Source organism: Magnolia sinica, chromosome 5 (assembly GCF_029962835.1).
Source record: "Magnolia sinica isolate HGM2019 chromosome 5, MsV1, whole genome shotgun sequence".
In the NCBI taxonomy this organism is placed as follows: domain Eukaryota; kingdom Viridiplantae; phylum Streptophyta; class Magnoliopsida; order Magnoliales; family Magnoliaceae; genus Magnolia; species Magnolia sinica.
In genome coordinates this window covers 104,338,808-104,357,411 of record NC_080577.1, presented here as the reverse complement: position 1 = coordinate 104,357,411, position 18,604 = coordinate 104,338,808, and the positions used below count along the sequence as shown (strand labels likewise).

Below are 18,604 nucleotides of genomic sequence, written 5' to 3'. Positions count from 1 at the left end.
ACTTGTCAAACATATACACTCATTCTTGATAACCACATTAACAAAAAAATCTTTTTAATCGAATTACCAAATGAATTGTATGTGAATTTTAATATTTTCAAGAGTCGTAATATTATTTTTATAATTTGGCTCACTTTATTTTTATATTGAACATTTTCTTTCTTTTTTGTTATTTATGGATATCATAGTGGATTACATCTATTAGACAGGCTGGATATCATAAAAGGTTAATGACTTCGAACCAGCGTTGCCGGTGGAACCCCGACCTTATGACCCACCTCAATATATTCATTGTATATCCAAGCCATCCATATGTTTTTCCAACTTTTCTTTACAGGCATGGTACACAAAATGAAGCAGATAAAAATTTTGGGTAGATCACACCATAGGAAACCGTGGTTGTTGAATGCCCACCATGAAAAACTTCGTATGTCCGTCCTAATGTTTGCTGAGCACCCAACTTGTTGATACACATACCTTGATGAAAGGAAAAAACAAATATCAACTTGATGTAAAACTTTTGTTGCACACAAAAGAAGAGGTTTTTAATTTTCAATAACCACCCTTTCGTGTGGTGTCGTCCACCTGAAATTTGTATCTACTTTATTTTTGGGATCATGCCCTAAAATCAACTATCCCAGAAGACTATGCATTGGCTACATCATGCTCTAGGAAGAATTTTACCACCATTCCCAAAACCTATTTCATATCTATATCTGAATCTAATCAAATGATGAACTCATTAGAAAGTGAGGTTAAAAAAGGGAATAGGATTAGTGCTAATGATTTGTGAGATGTAGCCATTCAATTGCTTAGACATAGTCAATTTACATGCATGTAGTTCTCCTCTACTCTGCTGAGATATGACAGCATTTGTTTCCTGTAGTAGTGGCCCTATGAAGGATGGCTTGGATCTCACATCTTTGTGCCCTGAGGTCTTAGCAAAGCTGTTGTATAGAGTAATTCTTCAGTAAATATTGGATTCATGAGGATTTCTTTTGTAAAATATCTCTATTTTGTTTTGTTTTTTTTTGCACACACTCACACTCACCCATACCACTTGGGTATTCGAACCATGACCTCAGTGTTGAAATATGCACTATCATTGAGCCATTGAGCCATGAGTAATGATCCAAGTCTCCATTTATCATTTTATATACAAAGAGCGGATAGGCACCCCAACTTGATCATATCCTAGTTGGGTCTATAAGAATGAGACTGGGTCCCAAAAAGACTTAAGACATGTCAAGACCGAACCAAGTTAGTGCAGCACAGTGCCTACCATGATATTTGTGAGAAATCCAGCCTGTCCCCCATTTTCACAGCTAATATTAGGACATGAGCCACCAAAAAATGATGTAAATTCAAAACTCAAGTGTGCAGTGCTACAGGGAAAATGTTGATAGGGAAATGCCTATAGTTGAAATATCCCTAGGTCCAGGGTGATGTTTATATGCAATCCAAACTGTTCATAAGGCCATTCTTATTGGGATGAACCGAAAACATAAAAATATTAGGCGTATCCAAACCTTCTGTGGCCCTGTGAATGTTTCAATGGTGGACGTTCAATCCTCACTGTTTCCTGTCATACAACTTACTTGGGTTTTGGATTTACGTGATTTTTGTGCTTATGTCCTCACATGAATTAGAAAACTAGATGGACGGGTTGGATTTCTCACAAACATCATAGTGTGCCCCATCTGTGCCACAGACAATTCGACGCCTGCTGGACGGACTTGTCCTCGTAAAGAACGCAGGTTGGATAGTGTATAACTAGAGCTGTGCACGGGACAACTTGACTCATCCAACTCATTTAGCCTTGACTCGACTTGAACTGAATGGGTGAGTCGATCTGAACTGAGTACACTTCGTCTAATCCAAATTCAAACTGAGTCGAGTTCGGGTCACCTAGTAACTCAACTCGACGCGACCCGAAATTTGACTCAGTAATGACTCGACTTGATCCAAAACCCTATTCATACATAATTAAAAAAATTAGATTTGACATTTTAGATACGAGATGCCGTGTAGCTGATGGAGAACCTACAATTCCGACAAGTGCACCTAGGTTTTGAGCTATGATTTCAGCCAGCGGATGCCTGCTACACCTGACTTGACTTGATGCTGACTTGACCTGACTCGGTACCTGTGACTGGGTCGGACTTGGTCCGGGTTAGTTTGGCCAGATCCAGACTCGAATCAGGTCAGGCATGGTCCGGTCGAGTTTGGGTCAGTTCTATTTCAAAACTAGGTTGAGTCGGGTCAGCTATAACTCGATCCGACTCGTATCGTTGCTCAGCTCTACAGTATAACACAGCAGGGCGTGGCAAACTTCCGTGGTCCCAACATGATGTGTGTTATATCTACATTGTCCATCCATTCTACATGATGTTTATTTGCCATCCAACCTGTTTGTAGTGTCACACGTAGCTGGATGAAGTAAAAACAAAAATATCAATTCGATCTAAAACTTCCGTGGCCCACAAGAAGTTTTCAATGCTAGCCGTTCATTCCCCATATAAATGATCTTGTTTGACTTGAAACCTAGCTAATACCCGATCCGTACCCCAATCCGGCTGGATCTAGTCCGGGTTTGTAAGTATGATACTCTATACCAAAAGGACTGATACCCGATCCGTACCCCAATCCGGTTGGATCTAGTCCGGGTCTGTAAGTATGATACTCTATACCAAAAGGACTGACATGGGAAGATCATGACCCAACCCGAACCCGACTCACCACGATCCACCTCTTTCAACCTCTACTCGACATTCCCCTTCTCTCCTCCTCTAAAATACCTCTATTTCGAACCACCTCCTCCCGCGCGCCCTTTTGATGCAGATACAAAACGCATGGTGCGCAATACGCCACCACCTCCTCTCCACGAACCAATGCACTCCGCTCAAAACCCTAAAATCCATCCACGCTTCCATGCTCCGGTCCCACCTCGATCTCAACCTCTTCCTCTCCACCCACCTCATCTCCAAATACGCCCTCCTTAATTCCATGAATTACGCTTTTGCCATCTTCTCTTCCTCCAACCAAACCCCTGACGTCTTCCTCTGGAACGTCCTCATCCGTGGATTCGCCGACAATGGCCAACCCGATCGCGCCATCTCTCTCTACCATCAGATGCGGGCGGTTGGAGTCTCGCCCGACAACTTCACGTTCCCGTTCGTCTTCAAAGCCTGCGCGAATCTTCGGGATGTCGAAGAGGGAGAGAAGATTCATGCCGATGCGGCAGAATTCGGATACGAGTTTGATATCTTCGTGGGGAATTCTGCTGTTTCAATGTATGGGAAATGTGGGCGGTTTGAGACAGCCCGGGAGGTGTTTGATAAAATGCCCGAGAGGAATGTGGTCTCATGGAGTGTGATGATTGCAGCTTATGTGGAAAGTGGGTGTTTTGAGGACGCGATGGGGTTGTTTTGGCGGATGTTGGAGGAGCGAATCAGACCCAATAGAGTAACGATCTTGAATTTGATTCCATGTGTTTGTAGGAAGAATGAGGCTGATGAGATTTATAGAATTGTTGTGGAGAATGGTCTTGATTCGGATATTTGCATTCGGAATGCGCTGATGGGGATGTATGCAAAATGCAGGAGGGTAGATATTGCAAGGATATTCTTTGATGGGATACCTGAAAAGGATTTGGTGTCATGGAGTTCGATGATTGAAGCTTATGTGCAAGCCGATTTGCCAATAGAGGGTTTGGAGCTCTTCAAACAGATGAAGTTGAAAAGAGTTCGCCCTGATTATGTAACTGGCCTTAGTGTTGTCCGCGTGTGTTCGAATTTAGCATCCCTTCGACAAGCAAAATTTGCTCACGGGTTTATAATCCGGAGCTTGTTCAATCACAAAGTGGTAATAGAAACTGCATTGGTTGATCTTTATGTGAAATGTGGAAGCTTAGAATATGCTCGCCGTGTTTTTGATAGTATGCGAGAACGGAACTTGGTTTCCTGGAGCACCATGATATCTGGTTATGGAATGCATGGGCGGGGGAAGGTTGCCCTTGAGCTCTTTGATTGGATGAAAGGTTCAATGGACCCTGATCATATCACATTTGTTTCACTGTTGTCAGCTTGCAGCCATGCTGGTTTGATAGCTGAAGGGTGGCAATGCTTTAATTCTATGATTAGGGATTTTCATATTATGCCAAGAACAGAACATTATGCTTGCATGGTTGATCTCCTTGGTCGCGCTGGGCAGCTGAATGAAGCCCGGGAGTTCATTGAGAACATGCCCATAAAGCCAGATGCTGGTGTTTGGGGGGCCTTACTTGGCGCATGCAGAATTCATTCAAATGTGAAGCTAGCTGAATTGGCCGCAAAATCACTATTTGAATTAGACCCAGAGAACTCTGGTCGATATGTCTTGTTGTCAAACATATACATGTTTTCGGGTAAAAGAGAAGAGGCCGACAAGGTCTGGGGCTTGATGAAGCGGAGAGGGGTGAAGAAAACTGCCGGTCACACAGTCATCGAAGTAAAGAACAAAGTGTATACATTTCTTGTGGGGGATCGATCAAATCCTCAAACAGATCTGATTTATGAAGAGTTGGATCGATTGATGGAGAGGATTCGAGAAGAAGGGTATGTGCCCAATACAAATTTCGTGTTGCATGATGTGGAGGATGAGATGAAGGAGAAGATGCTGTATGTGCACAGCGAAAAGCTTGCCATTGTGTTCGGGCTCTTGAATTCAGGGCCTGGAAGCACGATTAGGATCAAGAAGAATCTAAGGGTTTGTGGGGATTGCCATACTGCGACCAAGTTCATCTCTAAGGTTACGGGAAGGGAAATTGTAGTTAGAGATGCTCATAGGTTTCACCATTTCAATGGAGGTATGTGTTCTTGTGGGGATTATTGGTGAAGAACTTCCTCCATGGCTGATGGTGGTGGTGTTTGTATCTCGTCTGACCTGGTACCAATAGACGAGGCTGGATATCACCTTTGTACAGAAGCTTAGCTTGCAATTTTTCACGGCAAGGTAATGCGAGCCCATATAAAAATGGAGTGAGTAGAAAACACTCTTAGCAGTTGCCTTATCATGTTGGGCATTTTAGCGCCTATTTTGTTGAGTGGGATGGTAAAATAGGGGATAGAAAAGTGCATGCAAGTGCTCATAAAAAACCCTGGTTTAGCTCGAAAGGGGGCTTTCACCTCAAACCCTCCTTTGGATGGTACATCCAATCGGGCCCTTAATCTTTGTTCCAAATTGGCTGTTTAAACCTCTATTTCTTTATATTAGTTTTGTTTAATTGGTGATTGGTTAGTTGTGGCAAGTTTGTATACATCTTTCTTTCATCTCTACTGAGTTCTTAATAAATTTCGAAGCCAATTGAATAACACTATTGATGTTTTGTTACAGTCACTTCTTGCGGCACTTGGATCCATTCAGTTTCTATCTAATACATACTTTGTCTTGAACAAGGCAGTGAAGAGCAAGTATGTTATTTTTGGAGTCGGACTTGCTTGTTTTAGAATTTTACCTTGGGCTCGATCACTTGTAAAATAAATAATCACAGTATATTAAACTGATCTTTTACAGGGTACTGGTCGCTACAGCTTTTGTTCTTGGCAACATCTTCCTTGTCGCTTTTGGCAACCACCAGTCAACTGGTACTGGACTTACACTTGTGATTTGGAATTAATATATGTTGTTTGCGTTTGCATACTTAGCATTCTGGAGGAGGATTCATTGTTCTATAACTTCTGAGTTGGTTTTTGCTCACTGCCACTGTACTAAGGCTGAGATTTGGAGCATTCTGGAGGAGGATTCATTGTTCTATTACTTCTGAGTTGGTTTCTGCTCACTGCCACTTTACTAAGGCTAAGATTTGGATGCGCAAGTGTATTGAATTGGGAACATTTAGGGAGGGAGGGAGAGGGAGTAAAAATCAAATGGTGCATCATTCCCAACTGAAAAAAAGAAGAAGAAACACAATAAAATCTAAATAACCAAATTTTAATGGCATTGCCAAATATTCATAAGGAGGTAGATCCCCTCACTATTAATGTGAAGGTAATTGCAACTTGGACTACTGGACTAATTAACACCCCCCAAACACACACACAAAAATATAGTAAAAAATGGAATGGTGATGCATCACCTCCTAAATAAAAAGGAAAGGAAGGAGAAAATTATAATATCTGGTTATTATCTTTTTGCAGTATAAATGCTGGAGCAGTTGGTGGAGAAGTACAGTGACATTGTATTTCTTTTTTACTGCATAATCTCAATGGTGATTGCTGCCGCTAATCATTCTATTTACAGGTGAGGCATTGTCTTTATATGCTTTGCTTTATAGGGTGGGCGTCAACTCTGCATGTGCCTTTGTAGTGCTGATTCCCGTGTCGCTTGATTTCTTTGTTTTCCAATAGTTGTTTGCTATGTTGCCAGCCATCCATTACAGATTTACAGTACTATCTAAACAACTAAAACTGAAAATGCAGGAGAGGCGAGCTTCTGCTTTCGATTCCTGGACATGACCTTAGACCATATTTGGCGCATGTTGCTGCCTTTCTCCCATGCTACAGTTTCTGGTGCTGTGGGATCATGCTCAATGTTGTTTGCAAAATCACTGTAAGTTGCCTAAGTTGGACAGACATTTACTCCTCAGTAAACACTGACACCATATAACCACCAAATCTTGTCATTGTGTGCTCTTCTCTCTAAGTTGATGTGTGGATTAATTCTTTTCTTTTCCAGGTCCAACACGCTGCAATTGACCATGGCCAGAGATTATCAGTTCCACAATTGGTTCACATACTCCATGCTTCTGTTGTTTCTTAGCATGGCAGGGTTTTGGGTAATGATTTTGCAAATGAATTGTATGTCCTGGTCATAGTTCCAAATACATTGGACTCGTTCGCTTTGAAGCAAGCAATTAAACTGGCTCATAGTTCATTTTGGATTGATTCACTGTTTTACCACAATTCACAAATCCAATCCAATGAATTTTGATGACCCATAAAATCGATGAATAATGTTAACAGTTCCCTTCGTATGCTAATTTTTCAAAAATTTAAACTCTAAATTCACCTAAAACTCAAAGGTTGTCATATGTGATGTAAGCTTGAACTTGAGAAGATTTGAATGGGAGGCCTATGGTAAGGATTGAGATAGAGTTCTCCTTAAGTGTTTTAATTAGCAAATAGCCTATTGCATAGTGTTCACCTCTCCGAAGCATGAGGCTTAAGCTACATGCTACTAGATTTTTAGTTAAGGTTGTGCCAAATATCATGAAATATCATGATATTTTATGCCAAATTAGTCTGATTAATAATGGAATTTAATGATGTTTGGTTCAACCAATCTCAACCCACAATAATAGGAAAAATAATTAAAGATTAAGTATAGAGATAAAGAAAGCACAACCTAATTGATTTAATACTATTACTTATATCATCTTACCAAAATCATTTAAAAGATTAACAATTTTTTATTAAAAAAAAGATCAAACCATTGAAAACGTTACTTGATTTTAATGTTTTAGTGAAAAATAACTTGTAATGTAGGCTACGTAGCATATGCAAAATTATCATATAGTGTAGGCTGCGCATTACTTAAGCCATTTTCAGGAGTTACATGGCGTTAAGACTAAGCTATGTTACCTAGCGGAATCTATATGCTACATAGTGAAGCTATTTAAAACACTGTTCTCGTTCTATTTGTATTGGTAGAAAGCTCCGGGAGATGGTTGAAATAAAATTGATTTCCACAGATATGACATCTCCCCATGTTTGTTAAAACCTAGATAGCTTCATGTGAAAGGATGGACAAGTTAGATTTATTATAAACATCACAGTGGGCGCCACGTAAGTTTCCAACACAATAACTTCATGTGAAACGCTGGTGTTGAGAATCGGCGTCCCCAAATCTGGCGAGATTGCGTATCGCTTTGGCATTCCCCTTCTCTCCTCCTCTAAAATACCTCTGTTTCAAACCACCTCCTCCCGCGCGCCCTTTTGATGCAGATATAAAACGCGTGGTGCGCAATACGCCACCACCTCCTCTCCACGAGCCAATGCACTCCCTCAAAACCCTAAAATCCATCCACGCTTCCATGCTCCGGTCCCACCTCCACCTCAACCTCTTCCTCTCCACCCACCTCATCTCCAAATACGCCCTCCTTAATTCCATGAATTATGCTTTTGCCATCTTCTCCTCCTCCAACCAAACCCTTGACGTCTTCCTCTGGAATGTCCTCATCCGTGGATTCGCCGACAAGGACCAACCCGATCGCGCCATCTCTCTCTACCATCAGATGTGGGCGGTTGGAGTCTCGCCCAACAACTTCACGTTCCCGTTCGTCTTCAAAGCCTGCGCGAATCTTCGGGATGTCGAAGAGGGAGAGAAGATTCATGCCGATGCGGCAGAATTCGGATGCGAGTTTGATATCTTCGTTGGGAATTCTGCTGTTTCAATGTATGGGAAATGTGGGCGGTTTGAGACAGCCCGGGAGGTGTTTGATAAAATGCCCGAGAGGAATGTGGTCTCATGGAGTGTGATGAATGCAGCTTATGTGGAAAGTGGGTGTTTTGAGGACGCGATGGGGTTGTTTTGGCGGATGTTGGAGGAGCGAATCAGACCCAATAGAGTAATGGTCTTGTATTTGATTCCATGTTTTTGTAGGAAGAATGAGGCTGATGAGATTTATAGAATTGTTGTGGAGAATGGTCTTGATTCGGATATTAGCGTTCGGAATGTGCTGATGGGGATGTATGCAAAATGCAGGAGGGTAGATATTGCAAGGATATTCTTTGATGGGATACCTGAAAAGGATTTGGTGTCATGGAGTTCGATGATTGAAGCTTATGTGCAAGCCGATTTGCCAATAGAGGGTTTGGAGCTCTTCAAACAGATGAAGTTGAAAAGAGTTCGCCCTGATTATGTAACTGGCCTTAGTGTTGTTCCTGTGTGTTCGAATTTAGCATCCCTTCGACAAGCAAAATTTGCTCACGGGTTTATAATCCGGAGCTTGTTCAATCACAAAGTGGTAATAGAAACTGCATTGGTTGATCTTTATGTGAAATGTGGAAGCTTAGAATATGCTCGCTGTGTTTTTGATAGTATGCGAGAACGGAACTTGGTTTCCTGGAGAACCATGATATCTGGTTATAGAATGCATGGGCGGGGGAAGGATGCCCTTGAGCTCTTTGAATGGATGAAAGGTTCAATGGGCCCTGATCATATCACATTTATTTCACTGTTGTCAGCTTGTAGCCATGCTGGTTTGATAGCTGAAGGGTGGCAATGCTTTAATTCTATGATTAGGGATTTTCATATTATGCCAAGAACAGACATTATGCTTGCATGGTTGATCTCCTTGGCTGCGCTGGGCAGCTGAATGAAGCCCGGGAGTTCATTGAGAACATGCCCATAAAGCCAGATGCTGGTGTTTGGGGGGCTTTACTTGGCACATGCAGAATTCATTCAAATGTGAAGCTAGCTGAATTGGCCGCAAAATCACTATTTGAATTAGACCCCGAGAACTCTGGTCGGTATGTCTTGTTGTCAAACATACATGTCTTCGGGTAAAAGAGAAGAGGCCGACAAGGTCTGGGGCTTGATGAAGCGGAGAGGGGTGAAGAAAACTGCCGGTCACACAGTGATCGAAGTAAAGAACAGAGCGTGTACGTCTCTTGTGGGGGATCAATCAAATCCTCAAACAGGTCTGATTTATGAAGAGTTGGATAGATTGATGGAGAGGATCCGAGAGGAAGGGTATGTCCCCAATACAAATTTCGTGTTGCATGATGTGGAGGATGAGATGAAGGAAAAGATGCTGTACGTGCATAGTGAAAAACTTGCCATTGTGTTCGGGCTCTTGAATTCAGGGCCTGGAAGCACAATTAGGATCAAGAAGAATCTAAGGGTTTGTGGGGATTGCCATACTTCAACCAAGTTCATCTCTAAGGTTACGAGAAGGGAGATTGTAGTTAGAGATGCTCATAGGTTTCACCATTTCAATGGAGGGACATGTTCTTGTGGGGATTATTGGTGAAGAACTTCCTCCATGGCTGATGGTGGTGGTGTTTGTATCTCATCTAACCCGGTACCATTAGAGAAGGTTGGATATCACCTTTGTACAGAAGCTTGGGTCGCAACTTTTCACAGCCAGGTAATGCGAGCCCATAAAAAAATGGAGTGAGTAGAAACCACTTTTAGTAGTTGCCGTATCGTGTTGGGCATTTTAGTGCCTGTTTTGTTGAGTGGGATGGTAAAACAGGGGATTGAAAGGTGCATGCAAATGCTCATAAAAAACCCCGGTTTACCTTGAAAGGGGGGTTTCACCTGAAATCCTCCTTTGGATGGTGTGTCCAAACGAGCCCTTAATCTTTGTTCCAAATTGGCTGTTTAAACCTCTATTTCTTTGTATTAGTTTTGTTTAATTGGTGATTGGTTAGTTATGGCAAGTTTATATACATATTTCTTTCGTGTCTACTGAGTTCTTAATAAAGCCAATTGAATAACACTATTGATGTTTGGTTCTAGTCACTTCTTGTGGCCCTTGGATCCATTCAGTTTGTATCTAATACATACTTTGTCTTGAACAAGACAGTGATGAGCAAGTATGTTATTTCTGGACTTAGACTTGCTTCTTTTAGAATTTTGCCTTGGGCTTGTTCACTTGTAAAATAAATGATCTCAGTATATTAGACTGATCTTTTACAGGGTACTGGTCGCTACAACTTTTGTTGTTCTTGGCAACATCTTCCTCGTTGCTTTTGGCAACCACCAGTCACTTGGTATTGGACTTACACTTGTCATTTGGAATTAATATATGTTGTTTGCATTTGCATACTTAGCATTCTGGAGGAGGATTCATTGTTCTATAACTTCTGAGTTGGTTTCTCCTCACTGCCACTGTACTAAGGCCGAGATTTGGATCATTTTGGAGGATTCATTGTTCCATAACTTCTGGGTTGGTTTCTGCTCACTGCCACTGTACAATGGCCGAGATTTGGATGCGCAAGTGTATTGAATTGGGAACATTCAGCTTAAACACTAGGAAATGACCGGATTGTATTGGGATTGCCATTTGGAGCTCAATCTCTCACCATTAATGCTAATGTAGTTAGAGTTTGGACCTTTTTCCAATGTTTAGACTAATTTATTGCAATAGAGTTTCATAGTGCATCCAATAAAAAAAGGGAAAAGAAGAGGGAGGGAGGGTAAAAATCAAAGAAGAAACAAATTAAAATCTCTTGAGTACATGGAAGGAAATTACCAAATTTTAATGGCATTGCCAAATATTCATAATGAGGTAGATCCCTCAAATTATGGCTAAGTTCCATTCAAGTCCGTAAGTGCAATTTTGAGCTCATTCCCTCACTATTAACGTGAAGGTAATTGCAACTTCTAGACTAACTAACCACCCCCCTCCCCCCCTCTTAAGCTTGTAATTCAATTTGGAGCTCATTCCCTCACTATTAATGTGAAGGTAATTGCAACTTGGACAAGAAAAAAAAAAAAGAAAGAAAGAAGAAAAGAAAGAAAGATAAAAAAGCAGAATGAAAAAAAAAAGATGGTAAAAAATGGAATGGTGATGCATCACCTCCTAAATACAAACGGAAGGAAAGAGAATTAAAATATCTAGTTATTATCTTTTTCCAGTATACATGCTGGAGCAGTTGGTGAAGTACAGTGACATTGTATTTCTTTTTTACTGCATGATCTCGATGGTGATTGCTGCCGCCAATCACTCTATTTAGAGGTGAGGCGTTGTCCATATATGCTTTACTTTATTGGGTGGGAGTCAACTCTGCATGTGCCTTTGGAGTGCTGATTCCTCTGTCGCAAGATTTCTTTGTTTTCCAACAGTTATTTGCTATGTTGCCAGCCATCCATTACAGTACTATCTAAACAACTAAAACTGAAAATGCAGGATAGGCGGCCTTCTGCTTTCGATTCCTGGACATGACCTTAGACCATATTTGGCGCATGTTACTGCCTTTCTCCTATGCCACAGTTTCTGGTGCTGTAGGATCATGCTTAATGTTGTTTGCAAAATCACTGTAAGTTGCCTAAGTTGGACAAACATTTTCTCCTTAGTAAACACTGGCAGCATATAGCTTATCAGCACCGAATCTTGATGTTGTATGGTCTTCTTTCTGTGTTGATGTGTGGATTAACTATATTTTCTTTTCCAGGTCATACATGCTGCGATTGACCATGGCTAGAGATTATCAGTTCCACAGCTGGTTCACTTACTCCATGCTTCTGTTTTTTTTAAGCACGGCAGGGTTTTGGGTAATGATTTTGCATATGATTTCTTCGTCCTGGTCATTATTCCAAATGCACTGGACTCCGTTGTACTCTCTGAAGCAAGCAATCAAACTGTCTTCTAATTCATTTTGGATTGATTCATCGTTTTACCATAATTCAGCAAATCCAATCCAATGAATTTTGATGACCCATAAAATTGATGAATTATTTTAATAATTTCCCTTAGCATGCTATTTCTTTTAGATGTAAATTTATTAAAATTTCCAAATTGTCTGCCCCTATATTCACCCAAAACTCAAAGGCCGCCTTATGTGATGTAAACCTGAACTTGAGACGATTTGAATAGAAGGTATGCAGCTAGGATTGAGTTGGCATTCTCATTCAGTATTTTAAATAGCAAATAGTGTGTTGTGTTGCTTTCATCACTCTTAAGGCATGAGGCTTAAGCTACACACTAGTTCTAGATTTTTAGTTAGGGTTGTGCTTGGTTGCTCCAAATATCATGAAATGTCATGATATTTTGCACCAAATTAGTCTTTGGTTTGACCAAACACAACGTACAATAATAGAAAAAATAGGTAAAGATTGGTATAGAGGTAAAGAAAGAGCAACCTAGCTGATTTAATACTATTCCGTACTTTACTTACTAAACCATTGAAAAGATTAACTTAAAAAAAAAAAACAAAACGAAAAAGTACCAAATCGTCGAAAACATTAATTGATTTTAATATTTCAGTGAAAAATAACTTGTAATGTAAGCTATGTAGCGTGTATCATAGTATATATAGCGTGTAGCATGGGCTGTGCATGACTAAAGCTATTTTCAAGAGTTACGTGGCGTTACGTATCGTAAGGTACTCACTACATAGTGAAGCTATTTAAAACATTGTTCTTATTAAGTTTGTTTGGTGGAAAGCAGTGGAAATAAAATCGATTTCCACAGATATGATGTTTTCCCATGTTTGTTAAAGGGATTTTTACAAAAAAAAAAGAAAAAAAACTATGTAATTAATATGGAATTTACATTCCGGTACCTTTTTCAAAAAGGTTTTCAAAAAGCTACCTCATTGATCGATATAATTATCATTCCACTACCTTCTGTCATGGCCGCCGTTCAAGCAAATGGGTGGGTAGCTTGGGTGGGACCCATCGTGATGTTTATGTAAAATCTACCTTGACCACCAGGTGTGTCACCCCATGTTAGGTCAACAGCACAAAAATAAGCTCCATTTGTGATTCAGGTGGACCACATGATTGGAAACAATGCACAGGGTAGCTCTCGCCCTCCAAACTGATTCCATTAGTGTGGCCCACGTGAATCATGGATGGGTATGAGTTTTGGGATACAAGCCTAAATGTTTGTGTTGAATCTATTATTGGAGTGGATTTCATATAATTATCACAGTGAGCCCTGTAAAAATCAAATGTGGATGTCTATCTCCCAATCAGTTAGTGTGGCCTACTAGAATCACAGGTCAACCTGATTTTGTCTTTGGGCCTAATATTGTACTAAATATTTTAATGTTGGAAGTGGATCTTACGTAAACATTATGGTGGGCCCGTCAAAATTAAGAGTGGCGTCCCATACAATTCCGTTTTTTCTCTATATATTCTCTGTACAGTTTGAGAGAGGGACACCTGTACTTGATTTTTGGCGGGGCCCACCGTGATGTTTATGTAAGATCTACTACAACCATTAGATGCATAATCCCAGTTTAGGCACCCACCGTGATGTTTGTGTAAGATCTACTGCAACCATTAGATGCATAGTCCCAGTTTAGGCCCCGAGCCAAAAAAATCAGGCCAACTTGTGATTTGGTGGGAGTGGGGCACCCCAAAGAAAACTGTTGGGAGAGACACGTCCACCCTTGCTTTTCATAGAGCCCAACGTGATGATTATATGAAATCCACTCTAACCATTAGATGCCACACAAAAATTAGGGCCGGGGCCTAAAATTCAGGCCCATCTGTGATTCAGGTGGGCCATACCAAGGGGAACAGTTTGGAGGGTGATTGTTGCCTGTACACTGTTTCCAATAATGTGGTCCACCCGAATCATGGATGAGGGTGATTTTTGGGCCATTGGCTTAACATGAGGTGATGCATGTAGTGGTTAGGATGTGGTTTTACATAAACATTATGCTGTGGCCTTCCCAAGCAGCCAACCCATTTGCTCACACGCGCACCCAACTGGCCATTAAAGAAGTGTAACGGAAGGTAGTGGAATGATAATAGTATTGATTAATGAGGTAGCTGTTTGAAAACCTTTTTGAAAAAGGTACTGAATGTAAATTCCATATTAATTAGCCAGTTCTTTGTAAAATTCCCTTATTTAAAACAACTATAGGTGTGGAAGTTGATTTCCTTTCCATGGTATTCTGGCAAAAAAAAAAAAAAAACGATTAGGAGGATTGGAAAAAGAAACTGTTAAATCTTAGATATCCACAGTCATGAAAGACAGCTTGCACTGTTTGACCTTTGACCTTTTAGCAATTTCATGAAAATCATGTGTACTAAAAACCTAAAACAAACAAGTTATCGTGGTTTCTTTTCCACGTATTTCCTTTTCATCAGATGTGAAATTTTGTTTTCCATATCCATGCTTTAGTTTCCACCAATCCATGCAGGCAACAGTGCTGTCAAATCAAACCTGAAAACTCAGCAAATTGTTTCCATGAATTGAACTCAACTGATGGTGAATCAAACTGAGAAGATAATGTGGAATAAGTGAATTGCAGACTGGGTCTGGACCTAATTGCCTGCGAAACTGGTAACTATGGTCTGGATATGGTTTGGGCAATCTTTCCAGATGCTGCAGCTGTAGAAATTTTGAAAAAAATATTTCAGCTCCACGTGTGGTTCTGATTTGCTTTTCTTCTTGAACAGATGGCTAGATTGAATGAAGGGTTGTCTCTGTATGATGCAATCCTTATCGTCCCCATGTTTCAGATTGCTTGGACCCTGTTCTCCATTTGTACAGGATTTGTACATTTTCAAGAATATCAGGTTAGCCTGGATCCACGCTGTCTCAGTCATGACTCTTCACTTCTGTTACCTTTCTTTATGCAAACCTTATTAAAGAGTCCTTTCAACAGGTCTTCAACGTGTTAAGGACATTGATGTTCATTCTGGGAATGGCATTTGTATTCGTAGGTATTTCTTTGCTAGCACCTGTTGACTCAAAGGGTATCTTGACTATAACCTCCTGTTATTGTTTTCCCTGCAAATTTTCAGAGGATTGTATTAATCGTGTTGAAAATATTTCAGGAGGTGAAACCAAGGAATCTTCTTCTTTGGTTTCTGCTACGTCTTCAAACATTTCTACTGACATGAACAGGTATTATCTATGTCTTTCATCATTGCCTGTGGAATCCCCAGCAATTCATAAATCTATTTGCTTGCAAACTTCAGTCTCATTTAGTAATTGTAGGGCCACAATCATGCACTATATAGGTCTGTATGAGTTGGATCTATGTACATAATCTTTGCATGGGAATTTGAATAATGCATGGCCATATTATCTGAGAATGGCACTATAAATGGCTGATTTATTTTTTTATGAATAAAATTCTAAAAAATTATTGGTAAAATTCTAAAATATGTGGATCCCAAATATATATATATATATATATATATATATATATATATATATATATATATATATATATATATATATATATATATATATATATATATATATATATATATATATATATATATATATATATATGTTTGTTTTGGACATGTTTTTGATGGTGTAATGGGGCATTCTTTAGTAAGAATGCTGTCTATTGGTCAGTGCAGCTTGACCTGTTGCAAGTCGACCAAATAGGCCCCAATGGAACACTAATCAAGCATGGTTTGGTGGATTAGGATCCCTTAATGAAGTGCAGCAAAAAAAGATGAAAAATGAAAAAGAAGTGATGGTTTACTCCTTTTTCTAATGTTTCCCAAAATGGTCCACTCCACATTAGCTGTCGAATCTCACTCAAATTTTGTGTTTTGATCCTCAAAGTAGGCCTAGATCTAGTTTTAAATTAGTTTCTTAGTGTCTTTCATAGTTGAAATCAATAAGGAAGTGGAAAAACAAGATCTAAATTGCAAATAAATACTTTCAAAATGGGCCTTTATGGTCATATTGGCCTGTAATGGCAGTATAGGCCCCAGAATGGTGCCGATATGGGGTGTATCGGCCCGTTACAATACATGCCAATATGGCTCGCTCTCTCTCTCTCTCTCTCTCTCTCTCTCTCTCTCTCTCTCTCTCATTGTTTTACTTCTGTGTTTGAATTATGTTTATTAACTTCAGCAGAATTGTTAATTTTGGGTTTGCCTCGAATGCCTTGAACTACAGGCCAATGAAGCTACCGACAGAAGAGATAGAAATTAAAGATATTAGATCGTTGGGGCAAGCAATGCTGTCGAGACTGACAGCTATCATGATCAAAGCAAAGGTGCTGTGAAGTTGAAGTGAACATACTTACAACTAATGCATTTTGAATTCTAAAATTCTGAAAATTTGCCTCTCTGCAGACCGCCTGCGTTCTATCTTTAGGCTTGGGTGAGGATTCAATAAGTGCTTCTTCGGTTCTTGTAATGCCTATGGTGTCTTCAAGGATGACAGGCTTTAGAGGGGCTGGTTACGATCGTGTGAAGCTCTTTCCCCTAAGAAGCTCCGGCTGGAGTATGATTCCAATGGAGGATCCAGAAATTCATGAGAGGAGCACTTTGATTTCTCATTACCACAGTCAGAGGTAGCAGTGCATTGTGAAGCTCCTCCCCCCACCCCCCCCCACAATTCTATTTGTTGTATCTTGAATGTATAGGAATGATATATAGTTTCACGGCATCATCATAGCGTTGCGATGTGATTTATACAAATTTCACTGCCTGCTTGCAAAAAATTCTCCTTTTGAGATATCAATTGACCCATTATTTTTATCGATAGGATTTGGCAGATCCCAAAGTCCACCATTTGGTAATCAAGTTACAAATCTGTGGATTTGTTGCACTTAGTGCAAGGGCATATCTTTTATTGCTTTTGTGTGTATTCATATCCTTGGATTTTGCAAATCCTGCACCAAGTCTCTCACCCTAATGAGTTAGGGTAGCATCTGGGCATTACGAACAAATCATGGTCAGGAGCGTCTTCCCAACTGCCCCTAATTTGCGTGCTGTGGGGAAAGCAATCTGCATTAAGTGGGCTGAAGTTTATGTGCGTTTTATGCCCCTAACCTTTATTTTAGATCAATCTGGATCTGGCTCAATTGCATCTTGTTGGCCTTGAGAATGGTGGAAACCCAAATTCGATTTCGGTCTTCAGGAAAAAAAAAAAACATGTAAATTAATAGTGTCTATGATTATCATTTTTGTAGGAAATATCTTCTACTTTTCTTCTTCTTCTTCTTCTTTATTTTTATTTTTATTTTTATTTTATTTTTTAAGGGAGAAAACTCAGTAAATTAGGGTTATTTGACATTAGGTGTTCAAGTACCCAGAATGACTCTTCACTTCTGTTACTTTTCTTTATGCAAACCTTATTTTTTATTTTTATTTTTTATAAAAAAGAAAGATATGCACTCACGCCTTACACACCCACTCACACCACAATGGGTACTTGAACACCTAACCTTCTGTTGAAACTCTTGTCAGTTTACCACTAAGGCAAGAGTGAGTACCCATATAGGGGTCATTTGGATGGAAGTAAATGGGGTGAGAAGTGCGTTTGGACAGGAGTAAATGAAGTTAAATGGAATTGGGAGTAAATGAATTTGGAGAAAATTTGGCCGATTTAAAATCCCGAGGAAGGGAGATTTTGAAATGTTTTTTTGGGCTGCCTTAGAGAGTTGCATGAGTAAACAAATGTGTAACTATGCATGTCCACTGTACATGTGGCACTTGGATGATACTGTGAAACAATCCAATTATTGGATATATCACTAAAATTACAACAATAGAATGATCCAAACTGTCTAAACGTTAGCCATCTAAATGAATGGTTAAAAAATATTCGCAAGTTGCTTGGTTTGGATCCTTACGTTTGTGGCCCACTTGAGGCTCGGAATTTTTTATTTTTTATTACTAAAGTATATATTTTAATGAGCTTATTACAACCATTCTATCAAATATAACAAATGTAGACTAATTTAGGATATTAAAGCTGATTTGGAATATCACATACGTTCCTATGGATATATTGAAAAATTTCAATACATTTGGATTCTTTTCATTGATTCCCATCCAAACAAAATATTTGAATTTTAATGTATTTCATTTACTCATATCCAAACGTAAATTAGTCATGTACTCATATCCAAACACAAGTTGGTCATGTACACTTGAAATGAGACTAAATGTGAAATGGATT

General features: G+C 39.7%; 2 protein-coding genes and 1 pseudogene across 3 annotated transcripts; all 3 read left to right on the top strand.

The window, feature by feature from the left end:
• Positions 1-2,755: 2,755 nt before the first annotated feature.
• Positions 2,756-5,343, top strand: LOC131246522 (pentatricopeptide repeat-containing protein At1g11290, chloroplastic-like). Its single transcript, XM_058246727.1, has one exon. The coding sequence runs from the start codon at positions 2,836-2,838 to the stop codon at positions 4,873-4,875; it is 2,040 nt and encodes a 679-aa protein (XP_058102710.1). The 5' UTR covers positions 2,756-2,835; the 3' UTR covers positions 4,876-5,343.
• Positions 4,888-17,015, top strand: LOC131247133 (probable magnesium transporter NIPA8; annotated as a pseudogene).
• Positions 10,020-11,890, top strand: LOC131246524 (probable magnesium transporter NIPA8). 2 transcript variants are annotated; one of them, XM_058246732.1, is made up of 4 exons: positions 10,020-10,129; positions 10,504-10,580; positions 10,669-10,757; positions 11,626-11,890. In XM_058246732.1, exons 1-4 carry the CDS (start codon positions 10,025-10,027, stop codon positions 11,721-11,723), a joined length of 369 nt encoding a protein of 122 aa, XP_058102715.1. In that variant the 5' UTR covers positions 10,020-10,024; the 3' UTR covers positions 11,724-11,890. The 2 variants fall into 2 exon arrangements, with proteins under 2 accessions (XP_058102715.1, XP_058102716.1); XM_058246733.1 differs by lacking the exon at positions 11,626-11,890 and having other exon boundaries at positions 10,684-11,312.
• Positions 17,016-18,604: the final 1,589 nt, after the last annotated feature.

Bases quoted from the DNA above. Each gene is read 5' to 3' on its own strand.
- LOC131246524 (XM_058246732.1), top strand. From the start codon at position 10,025: ATGGCTGATGGTGGTGGTGTTTGTATCTCATCTAACCCGGTACCATTA. The intron at 10,130-10,503 runs GTAATGCGAGCC...GTTTGGTTCTAG, and splicing joins TCGCAACTTTTCACAGCCAG to TCACTTCTTGTGGCCCTTGG. The intron at 10,758-11,625 runs GTATTGGACTTA...ATCTTTTTCCAG, and splicing joins TGGCAACCACCAGTCACTTG to TATACATGCTGGAGCAGTTG.
- LOC131246522 (XM_058246727.1), top strand. From the start codon at position 2,836: ATGCAGATACAAAACGCATGGTGCGCAATACGCCACCACCTCCTCTCC.